This window comes from Cavia porcellus, unplaced genomic scaffold (genome assembly GCF_034190915.1).
Source record: "Cavia porcellus strain 051 isolate PalLab524CR breed Dunkin Hartley unplaced genomic scaffold, mCavPor4.1 scaffold_20, whole genome shotgun sequence".
Taxonomy (NCBI): domain Eukaryota; kingdom Metazoa; phylum Chordata; class Mammalia; order Rodentia; family Caviidae; genus Cavia; species Cavia porcellus.
Genome location: NW_026947503.1, coordinates 65,724,080 through 65,736,352, shown reverse-complemented (window position 1 = coordinate 65,736,352; position 12,273 = coordinate 65,724,080). Strand labels below are relative to the sequence as shown.

Sequence of the window (12,273 nt, the reverse complement as noted above, 5' to 3'; positions counted from 1 at the left end):
TTATGGTAAATTACATTAGCCTATTATTTGATCACTGACACATACATAGCATTAGAGAAAAGCTGACATCAGGGTTATTTCTTGGACTGAAGTCTGAACAACTTCACTGGGTGACATACATCCCCTGAGGTGCTGGAGGCTGCCTAGGACACCTGCCTTATAAACGAAGGTGACAGGCCCAGCCCACATTGGGGTGTGGACATGGTCCACCTGGTCCTCAAGGCAGTGTCCACTTCTCCAAGCCCTCTCCTGGGCCCAGGACACCTGCAGGTGACACCAATACTGCTGCTCACTGGTTTGTGACTGCGCCAGGCATTGAGGCCTTGAGCTCCTGCTCTGGAGGATGAGCTGGACCGGAAGGAGCGGTCTCACTGCGGGGATAAGATGAACACGTGCAGTACCAGTCGAGATGTCTGGCATGAAGCGAGCTCTGCCCGAGGTCACGGGCACACTGCATTTATTTCCCGAGTGGAAAACTTTTGCACCAATTCTATTGAGACGGCTCAGTGATTTCCACAGAAATCTATCTTTTATTAGGGAAAGTGCTACAAGGTTCACAACGGCAGGGGTTTGCTCTTTGCATCACTAGATTAGGGCCTGAATTAGTATGTTTCTCCCATCTCAAATGTTTGGTTTTTGAAACATTACATCTTTTGAAAATTATTTTTGATGTTAGATGTATAGTGGTGGAATACTTGTTTAGGTTGCTTAAGGCCCTGGGTTCCATTCCTAACACACACACACACACACACACACACACACACACACACCTTAAATTCACATTTTTTTCAGTGGTGGAATCTTTCTTGCAAACATCCATGGAAGCCCAGCTTTAAGAAGAGACCAGAGCCAGCTCTTACAGTTTCCAAGGATAGCTGGTCTAACCAGGCCAGTAAGACAGGCCTGCCAGCAAACTGCTTGTGTTTCTTTCCAGGGCCAAGCATACCCAACATTGCGTTTGGGTTAGTGGGTGGGAAACCTGCAGGCTTAGAACCACAGAGCATGGGCGTTGTCCCCATTAGACCCCCTCCTTGGCCTAACGGGCTAACAAGTAGAAGACACAATTTCCTATGGGTTCCGGATCCTCGTCCTCCTGTTGAATGTTTTGTTTATTGTCAATAGCGGAGGCAGAAGGAAACTGATGTCAATTTTCAAACTTCGCTTCACCTCATGTGGCAGACAGATTATTTCACGTCAGTGCCTCACGGCGAGCAGGGCCTCAATAACTCTATACGGAATCCAGTTAAAAACCAGGCCGGAGAATCCAGTGGAAGACGCTGGCGGGCGCTGTGTCCTTCTGCTCTGCTCAGGAGAGCACAGGGTGGGGCAGGTTCCTGGCTGGGGGTAAGACCCTCTCCTGTGACTTCTCAAAGTGACTGCATCTCTCCATGTCTCAGTTTCCTTGTCTGTGGATGGGGAGGGGAGGGAGTGGTGGACTTGCAGGCTGCTCTGCCAGGTGGCCCCTCCTGAGACGTGCCCCACACTCCCTCTTCCAGCTGAAGGCCATGCAGACAGTGCCTCCCCTGCTGGCCATGGAGGCCAGCTCAGCGGACACGGACAGAGATGAGGAGAATGGGGCTCACCACACAGTCTTCTGTCCCACAGCAACGTGAGCACAAAGAGTGAGACCTGACTCCCTCTTGGCACAGCTGCCCTGGTACCTGCAAGGACTTGGTGCCTGGAACCCTGAGGCCACCAAACCCCACCTTGGTGGATGTTTGAGTTCCTCCTACAAAATGGCACAGTATCAGCACTTAACCTACAAAAGGCCTTGGTAGTCACACCCAACACCGCAGACTGTGGAACAAGCATGAGGGAGTGGAGTGTGTAGATGCTCGGTACAGACACAATCTTTTCAAGCATCTGTAACTGGAGGTTGATGGGATCTGTGGGTCTAGGACCTTTAGCTATGGAGCCTGTGCTTGTCAGCAGTGAGACCGGGCCAGCGCCCAGGAGGAGTCGGCTGCACAGGACAGAGGACAGGCTCGCTGCCCCTGGAGAACGGACTGGAGTCCTGTGATGGCAGCGCCTGGCCATCTGGGGTCAGCGCCTACCAGTTTCTCCCTCTGCCTTGGTGCGGACTGATGGGGGAATCCGAGACAGAGCCCTAGACCGGAACTCAACAGGCAGGACGGCAGCCCCACTCCGCATGGAGTCAGGGAAAAAGTCCAAAGCCAAGAGCAAAGATGGGTCATGCCACCCAGAGCCTCCCAGGTGTCTTCTTGGATGTCAGGTGCTCAGCTGGCTATGAAAACAAAGGGTACAGGGGCTCAGGGGGACAGTGCTTGCCTAGCACCTGTTGGGGTCTGGGTCCCATCCTCAGTACTGCAGAGGAAAAGGACGCCAACTGCGGAGCACAAATGCATTTGTGCAGAGGCTTATCTCCATATTTTTTTTTTGTAGTCTCATTTACTTTGAATCAGAGGCCAATTAAGAAGATGAAAATATATCAACCATTCTTTTAAGAAAACCTAGTGATTCTCTTGGGGTTTCTCTTGAAGTTAAATTGGGTCAAATTTCCATGTGGAAATGCCCGAGGGACACTTCCAGCAGGTGGCAAGTAGGACCCCAAGATGTTCCAAAGTTCCCCACACTAAGCTCTGTGCCTCTAGGAGGGGCGTCTCTCGGAAACTGGATCTTTGGGTCAGAAGGAGGAACTCTGGAGAGCTCAGTGGTTCAGCTGTAGTGCTGGGAAATCCATCCGGGTTTGTGGTGAACGAGAAGTCCAGTACTCACCACAAAATCATAGGGTCAGGACTCACTGGACGTGGGCTGTCTGGATGCACAGTACAGTGAGCTGAGAGGCCCTGGCTTTTAGAATTACTAATTTCCAGCCAGATTTTTCACCCGGCATGGGCATTTTTTCTTGGATATTTCAAAGCCATCTCAGGTTCTTATTTTGTAAGTAATCGAAAATAACAGGAGCTCCGGCATCTCAGAGACCCTGAGATGGGTCTGACGCTGGCTCTCCTACTCCCCTGAGCCCGAGTGGGGAACCTGCACAATGCTGAATTGTGCGGAGTGGAGGTGAGAGCTATTTCCCGGGCCCACTGGGTGGATCAAGTGAAATGAGGCAGGGTGGTGAGCGCCTGGAACAGGTGCAGTCAGCTCCCACCCACAAGCCTTGCCTCTCTGTGAAAGGGAGGCCATGGTTGTGGGAGCTTCTCAATAGGGTCTTCAATGCACAGACAGCCAAGGCGCTGGGGAGCCAGGCAGACGCCAGGGCCAGCCCCGCCGAGCATCTGACACAGCAATCTTTGGGGGAACAGACCAGCGAGCTGATTTTAAAGGGGAAGCAGGAAAACGTAGAGACAGACACCTGCTGGGAGCTTTCTGCCATGGTGTCTGGTGGTGTGCAGAGTTGGGGCCCTGCAGAACCCCAACTCTGTCCTGTCCTGGCCGGGTGACTCTGAACCTGGGCCTAATCAGTGCTGCAACTTCCCCCGCTGCAGAAGGGAAACAGGATGACGCCCACATTTTCTACCTAGTGTGAGAATGCAGTGAGTTAATGTAAGTGATGTGTTACAGATGTCAGGGACACAGTCACCCCTAAGTACCAGGTTGCGATTGGCACTTCATTACTGCTACGGCTTTGTTCAGGGATTAATTTCCATCCTGTCCGTTTCGTTTGTGCCCCCAGACATTTTCTCTCCAGTGGAACCATGCTGAAAGATGCATCTCTAAGCAAACTTCTGGGTCTCACCACCGCCTCTAAGCCACTCAAGGATGCCAGCCGGAAATGACCAACAGTGGCCCTGTAAGGGAGCTCTGGCATGTCCCTTGAATGGGGCAGAGTGAGGAAGAGCGGGTCACAAGGCAGCACCCCTAACAAGAGTCCTTCACACGATGAAGCCCACGCACCCACGGAGGGCAGCCCTCCTTTGTGTGGGCTCTTTACAGTCAGTCTACCAACTGCAAAGTAGGAACATTTGGGAAAAGGTTTCTCCCTGTCGTTATTCCCCAAATGAGACGGGGTATCAGCGCCTTACACAGCATTTGTGCCGTGGTAGGTGTAAATAGCTGGAGATGATTTATTGTCTGTAGGAAGAGTGCAGGTTGTTTGCTAATCCTCCGCCACGGCATCCAAAGCATGTGGGCATCTGAGGTTTCAGCATCTGGGGTCCTGGATCCCCCCTGGAGGGAGGGCTGACTGCTTGGGAGGCCTGCACAGCAGAAGGATGGTATTTCTGCTAGGGGTAGAGTATGGAGTGAGTTTTCTTTCATCTTTATGATCTTATGCACTATTTCAACTGCCTATGTGGTTTATACCATTTTTATAGCAGAAAAACTCACAAATGTATTTTTCATCTAAAAAATAAAGCCATCAAAATAAAAAATCAAGGAAAATAAAGTCATAAATTCAGGCATATTAAAAAAGTTTAGGATAAATCAGAAACAAATGCTATCAGGGTTTAAATTTTCCTTTCCTTTCCTTGTCTTTGTAAGGCAGGGTCTCGCTGTGGAGTTCAGGCTGGCCTTACACTCACTATGCAGCCCAGGCTGGCCACAAACTCAGTCATCTTAGTGCCTCCTAAGTACTGGGATTACAGGTGCTGCACCAACATGCCTGGCCCAGCAGGGTTTAAATTTAGATGGTGAGATTCTGGGCCATTTCCCTCCCTTTCTTTACTGTATAAATTTTCTTTAATGCATATAAATTGCTTTTATAATTGAAGAAAAAAGCCTCTTTGCTGTGCATGCCTGGGATATGATCAAAATCCATGTGATATTTATGTCATAATCACAACCGAGTGCTCCTCCACCCAAAATGTAATGATCTCTGCCACTCTGACAAACTCAATCTGCATAAAAGACCACTTGCTAATCCTCTCATAGCTTTTAAAAACCATTACTAGATGGAATGGGGCAAAACTGGTAGTTTGGGGGCAGATCCTGGCACATAAAGACGTGGTTGCAAATATCACTTACCATATGCTGAGGCTTTTCTGCACACATGTAAGCATGCATGCGGGTATCCAGCACATATTATGTATGGGTGGGTGATCGGAGGTGGGTTGTGTAAGATTAAAGCAGGGCTGGAAGGGGAGAGGAGGTTGGCTAACAGGTGCCAAGAAGCGTGTAGGTAGGTAGGCCTAGTTCTGATGTCTGTAACACAGTGGGGTGACTGTAGTTCACAGAAACCTATTATCTATTTTATTAAGAATTAGAAGGAAGGAGATTGAAGTTTCCCAACAGAAAGAACTGGTAAATGCCTAAGGAAAGGGAAATTCTAATTCTCCCAATCTGATCATATACATGGTACATAAGTATCAAATTATCACACTGCACCCCATGACACACACACAATTACTGTGTCAATGAAAAGAAAACTTCAGAAAACTGTTGGGCAACTAGGAGGGAAAACAATAATAAGAATAAAACAGGTCTCTATGCCCTAGGGTCCTAAAACATGGTACTTATGGCCTTTTCATTAAGAACATTACACTTCACACTTTCATATTAAACATAATGACACTGGTACCGGCCTTGGAATTTTAACTAGGGTGTGATTAGCTATTCCTCCAGCAGCAGAAATGGAGTATGGCATTGATAATCTTTCACCCGCAACCAATCTTCTTTCTCTGCTCGATACTAGCGACATATTTAAGGTAAATTGGAATCACAATGATCTAGGCAGCATTTGGCCTCTGAGAGAAGACTCAAAATTAATTTTAATTATCACTGATTTCTGCAAAGAAGGGTTTGCAGCTTCTGTGGTTACCACTGTGGTTCGTCAAGGGTGCTACTGCGGTTCAAGGCACCAGATGTGAAGAAGCCAGCATGAGCGTGACCTTTTGGAGGGCTTAGGTCCTAGCCCATGGCTTCTGACCCTGCTTGTCCCCCTGGGTAAAGCTCAGACACGGGGACAAGGAGCAGGAAGCAAAAGGGAACCAGGGAACCGCAGCCTAAGGGTGGGCAGCTCTGCAGGGAGCTCCCAGGTGCCCGGCCTCGTTCCTGGCTCCTTGTTTACCCGATCCCTCAGTTAGAGCCCCTGACTCTACTCTGAAAAGCCCTGGCAGGGATCCCTGACTCTTGTTTTGCCTGGTGTTTCCAGATTTTACCCTGTGCCTTCTAAGCATCTCCGTGGCAGCCCGTTTCTTTTTTCTCGTGTCCACCTGGATTTAATGCCAAATGCTCTCCTGCCAGTTCATCCTCAGCTAATTCATTATTGTCTCCTCCCCTCGAACTGCACTGGCTTTTACGGTGGAGCCAGGTCACAACACCTGCAGGTTCCTTTCAAAGAGAGAGAGAAAGAAAGGCAGACATCTGGATTTTCTCCATCAGCACAGAGAGAACTTCGCTGCAAGACAAAATCCTTCCAAAAGGAAGCCATCAGCACAGGCCATCAAAGTTGGCTACTGGCTGAAGGGTCTGGAGGAGCGGATGAGGCCTGAGCAGCCCCCTCTCATGGGTATCTTACAGTCGGAGATGTGGGAGAGCGTGTCGTACACCAGTGGAGATAAAAGCCAGTCTCCCCAGGGCCTCCTCCCCCACCTGCCAAGTTCACTCCACTGCAGTCCTCACCACTACTCCGGTCCTGACTGAATTCCATCTACCCACAGGACACGATTGCCTCCCCTCTCCTCCCTGACACAATGGCCTCTTGTTCTGGCTCAATGGTTCGGTCTCCTGCAGCTCTCTGTCTCTGCCTCTCCAGGTTGGAAGTGGGTTCCCCACGCCCTCTTAGCTCCTAGACAATCTCCTCCTGCCGATGGCCTCAATTGCCCCCACCTGGCCCTGGCTGACTGATTCACATCTAGAACCAGGCCCCCTCCCCCTCGGCCCCGGCACACTCTACAGGACTCACTGTCAGAAGAAGATCTGGGCCTTTCCAGACGTCCCCAGTGAAATCCATCAGCTCCCATGCTGCTGCCAAACCCAAGGCCACCCCTGAGCTCCTCTTCAACATGGTTCCTTCCAGTGCTGCCCACTGGAATAAATGGGCATCTACCTACCCATGCCATCTACCTATCCATCTGTCCATCCACCTGCTACCGTGGTACCTAATGTTCCCCCAAAGCCTCAGGGGGTCACAAGGCTGTTTCAGAGGTGGCAGAATCTAGAGTGCATGATACTGGATTAAGGATGTATATGATTAGTAAATCAGTCCACTGGCTAGGGTTCTGGATGTGAGTGCTACACCTGCCCTAGGGAGGGTACCCTGCCTACAATATAAGGGACATGTTGGTTTTGCTGCTTTGTGGGAACCATAAACTGTTCACTGCCCAGCCACCTGGCCTTGGAGCCAGCTGTGGACTGAAACCTCCACTAACTGTGAGCTAAATAAACCTTTCCTCCTTTATTTCTGGGTGTTGGGAATTTTTTCTCAGGAACAAGAGAATAAGACATCACTCACCTTCCTGCAAGCTAGAAACACAAGCTCATCTCTGGCTCCTTCATCTGCCTTCCTCCAAATCTCAGCTACCTTTCAGCTTGGTCAGTGACTTCTTTTGATCTTTTTTTTGTCTTTTTCATTTTTATCAGTACCAGGGATCTAACTCACGACCTGCCTGCTTACAAGGCAGGTGCTTATGCCGCTGAGCTAAATCCCCAGCCCCAGTAACTTCTTTTGAATTCATATCTTCTCTTTGGCCCACCATATAGCTTTTCTGATTTGGGCTACTGAGCATCTCTCAATCAGTGCTCTTTTCTGATCCATTTCTACTCCATGATGAAGACTCAAGGGCACTGGGCTCTGGATTTTCCCTCCTTGCCTGACCCCCTCTCCCCCAGTAACCCTTCTCTGCTCATCTCTCACCCCCACCTCCCATCATAGCAGCAGCACTTCCCTACTGGAGCCCCCTTCCCCACTACACTATACCACATCTGCTTCCCCACCACCCCTTCAGCGAGGGCTTCCTGACCCCCCTGATCACGGCAATACTCCACAGTACCGTGCAGCTCTTGAGATGCCCTTCATTCCAGCTACAATCGCTTGATTCATCCTGATTGCCAATGTCCCCCACTGCTGCCCTGGGGCTGGCGAGTTTAAGAGGGCAGTCACCCAGTGTCTCTGCATCCCCATCACTCTCCATCCTCTCTCTGCTCCAGCAGCACTGGCCCCTTGCTGTCCGCCCACATTAGGGCAGGCATACCCTGTCCTCAGGGCCCCTTCCTCCTGGCTGTTGGCCCTGTCCTGCATGGTGTCCTGGCAGGAGGCCTTCTGGGACCACAATGTAAGCTTTGCAATTTGAACCCAGCCCGTCTCCCTTCTTGCTGTGTTTTCTTTGGTGTATCTGTTTCCTTTTAACATGCACAGAACACACCATGCACTCAGGGACGGATTCTGTCTCCTCTGCAGGGATGCAGTCTCCCCGCAAAGCCAACTCCCTGCAAAGCTTTCTACCTACCTGCAAAGCATTCTGCTGGTTTTGTTCTCTGCTCTTTCTGACACAGACAAATGTCTGGTGTATCACAGGCACTCCGTAAATATTTGTGGAAATCAACATGCATTTGTTGAATGAATGATAGAAGAGAGGATGCAGGAAATCTGCCTGGGAAGCTCCTGGAGCTTCTCTTCCACTGTCAGCCCCTAGGATGCGAAGCAGCTGCCAGGGGTTGCCTTGTTAGCTGGAGATTTGGTGCGAGCCTTCCGTGTGGAGTTAATTATAAGCAGGAGCTGCTGAGATATTAGGAGGCGGAGTCTGTGTGTGGTGGCGGGAATGACAGGGAATGCTCGTTTCTATCTGGAAAGGGCTAGCTCAGCAAATGTATAGTGTAAATAAGAGAAAAGTTTAATGTACTTAAGAGCAAAAGCCAATAAACAGTTTTTAAGCACCATTAACACCATTTTATATGCAAACACTGCTGCAAAACAATGACTGCGATCATTATGAACACTTTTTATGTTCTCTGTAAAGCACTAGCAAGAATCTCTCAGATGTGTGTCAGAGTCTCCCAGCTCCTCATCCTAAGGAGTGGGGAGGTCTCCAAGGCCTATATAGCCCTGTGAAGCAGACTTTGCAGCCAGTGAAACTGACCTTTCTGCAATCTACACACTTTCAGGGTGGAGAGACTATTCTCCACACCTATAAAGAAGTACCTATGGGCATGCACCTGAGCAAGGGTTCTTACTTTTATTCCTTAAATCTTGGCACATCTGTGGCAATAGCTAGGATTTATTTTTGCTGCTGTAAAGACACATAGGTTGTCCAAATGCAGTAGTGTAAGAGATGATGCTCAGACTGGTACTAAGTCTGCAGTGGGTCATCAGAACCAACCATGGAACTCACGCTGCATGGAAATCCCCCTCTCCACTGACACCACAGGCGCTGGGGTAGGTGGGCAACCAAAGCCAATGGTAGTGGTTTATCCTCACCCCACTCCTGGTATTAAACTTACTCTAGTTAGCAGGAGTGGACTGCCAGTCCTGAGAGTTTGGATACTCTACAGAGACGTGCCATGATTGTCTGGCAGGTGGTGTTATTGTTATCTCAGTACATGCCAGCACATGGCTATTCCCAGAATTATACGAACACTATACAGAAAATGACCAATTACAAATAACACTTCTAGAAGGATTTTTTTTGAAAGCAGAGAACTAGAGGGAAAGCTAGCACAGATGCTCAGGAGTGAGGCCTCTGGATACTGCAGGAGGTGGCCAGGAAGAGGTCAGAGAAGTTTCGTGACAGTGTTCCTAGGAAAGGACATGCAGAATGTGGCTCAGAGCATAAGCCTGAAAAGAGTGCCAGGGTAGTGTGGAGGCAGCTGGCAGCCAAGACTGCAGCCCTGGAAACCAGGATGACCCTGGGCAGGCAGAGCACTGAGTCCACGCTGGAGGAGCAGCTGCAGTCAGCAGCGTCTAAGGATTCAGGGGCAGGGTGCTGCCTGTGGCTGTGTACCATGACTCATTTGGGGCTGGAGACTTCAAGGCTGCTTTCTTTCTTTTCTTTCTTTCTTTTAATTTGCTCTTTTTTTTTTTTTAACTTTTTATCGGTACCAGGGATCCAACTGACGACCGCCTGCTTGTAAGGCAGGTGCTTATGCCGCTGAGCTAAATCCCCAGTCCCCTTTCTTTTAATTTAAATGATCTATTGGTTTACTAAGCTGAAGACAAGTAACATAGGAAGAACAAAGAAGAAAAGGTATTTTTTCCACATAACAACAATCAATGTTGTTTTGATGTGGCATTTCAGTTCTACTTTACAATGGGGTCGTGTTCTCGGCAAATTCATGACTTAGCCCTAGTCACTGGGCAAGTAGGCTGTGGGACAGACTCTAAGCAGTATCTTTTGCTGTTATTATGCTCTTATCTTTTCTTAAGTAGATCTTTTTTTTTTTTTTTTTTTTTTTTTGAGACAGGCTCTCACTAGGTGTAGTAGTCCAGGCCAGCTTTGAACTCAGCAATCCTCTTGCTTCAGCCTCCTGAGTCCTGGGATTACAAGCATGAGCCACCGTGCCCCCATCAGAGGCACACACTCACATTTAATCATCTCTTTACAGCAATGTCTGGCAAACAGGAAGTGATTAGTAAATATCTGTTGGAGGGTAAGATGAATTCCTTGGGTGATGTAAGTACATATCCTCTGTCCAGTTCCGAGAGAGAGGAGTTTAGAAAGGTGCAGTGTTCTGGGTCAGTCCCTGCCTCAGACTGCACTGTGGACCCCAGCAGTGGTGACTTGGGCAGACAGCATCGGATGGTGCCTTCACAATCAATACAGCCAGACACAATGGGCTAGCGGGGCTCCAGGCTCATTGTTTAGTTTATGTGTCTTTAGAAATAGTACGAACTCCACAGGGTGCCCCCTGGGCCTCCGCACAGTGATGCAGTCATGTTTGACTCTGAGTGGCTTCAAGCAGGGGCTGGATGGCCAGGCCCGGGAGAGAGGGGGAGCTCAGCAATCTGGCATGAGTCTCGGTGTTTTCATGGAGCATTTGTGAGGCAGGGCTCCATTTTGAAGCCATCTGAGGCATTACGGTTTGGTAACATCCAACCTTACAGGCTCTGGGGATTTCTAGGATATAATCCGAGCCCTTTTGCTAATGAGCACTGTGACGGGGGGCCATCATTTAACTTCCCAGTTTCGCTTTCCTGCCCTGAAAATGGGGCTATTACTGACCTACCTGACCCGGCGTCTGGAGGATTAATGAGTCCATGCTTTGCACAGACATGTACCAGGCTTAGTCCCATTTGTCCCCAGGCAGTCGCTGGGAAATATTAGGAGCAGGGTGTTTGCGCCTTCTTAAATGTACTTTCCTTCTCAGCATTTAACATCACCTGTGCTACCCAGGTCTTAACTCTAAAAGTAAAACAGGGCCCACCTTGAGAGCACAGCGGCGTAGGGCGTAGCCGGAGGGCTGGGTCATCCTGCATGCCCTTCTGCGAGCACAGCACCGGTTCTCCCAGCAGAGGGAAGCAGCCAGATTCTGCCCTGAGACTCTCTGTGTGGGAGCCGGTGGCCAGGGCCCCCAGGAGGCCAGGAAGCTACCCCAGCACAACTGCACTGCTGACACTTACACGCGATGATGTTCCCATATCTGTTCTTCATCCTGTTCTCATCTTTCTTAGCAGAGTCCCACGGCGCCGACTGCCCTTCGAAGAAGCTCTGGAAGGAGAGGAAGTGACACTCAGCATTACGATTTGGTGGGGTACACAGAGCGTCCTACCTGGAGGGGGCTCCTGGAGAAGGGGAGCTGGGGTTAAAGGGGAAAGACACAGGAACCATGAAAGTGAGTGTTGGACTCCTGCGCACGCACAGGCAGCTTTCCCCCAGTGAAGAGCAGTTCACACAGGCGAGGTGCAGAGCATACGGTCTGTCTGTCACAATGCAGCGAAAAGTCCCTGCTCACCCCTACGCCAGCTGGGTATTTAGTGTAGGAAAATGAACCATTTCCTCATTTTCCTATTGCATTACCACTCTCCAGTATTCTTGAAGACATAGGGAGGTAATTTATCTTCTCCTTAGTTGTTAACTGAAAGATGGTTATTTTTGGTTAAAATGGTGAAAAGCCAGTAAGCTAAGACCTTATGATTCCAAGGTTAAAATCTTGTACTATACACCACCGGAGTATTTTTCTTCTTTTTTAAAAAGAGACCTTAGATGTCTATTTATTTAAAGATTTGACATTATTATGCACTGGGCCTTTAATCTCCGTGTTATTAGATATACATACAGTGATTTTCTGTTAAAATTACTATAATAAAACTGTCTTCTGTTATTAGTGGACTTGTGAAATAAATTCTGGGCTTTTATTGCCCCTTTTGTCCCGGTACCATTTTCCCTCTGTATAGGTGGCTACAGGAAGAAGCAGCAGGAAGGATTTGGTGCCACT

General features: G+C 49.1%; 1 protein-coding gene across 8 annotated transcripts in view; it reads right to left on the bottom strand.

The window, feature by feature from the left end:
• Ptprm (protein tyrosine phosphatase receptor type M) overlaps positions 1-12,273 on the bottom strand; it is a 619,038-nt gene that overhangs the window by 73,175 nt on the left and 533,590 nt on the right. For all 8 annotated transcript variants that reach the window (XM_063232111.1, XM_063232108.1, XM_063232107.1 and 5 more), the window contains one exon: positions 11,459-11,546. In XM_063232111.1, the coding sequence (XP_063088181.1) occupies positions 11,459-11,546 (88 nt within the window). The remainder of the gene's footprint in view (positions 1-11,458; positions 11,547-12,273) is intronic.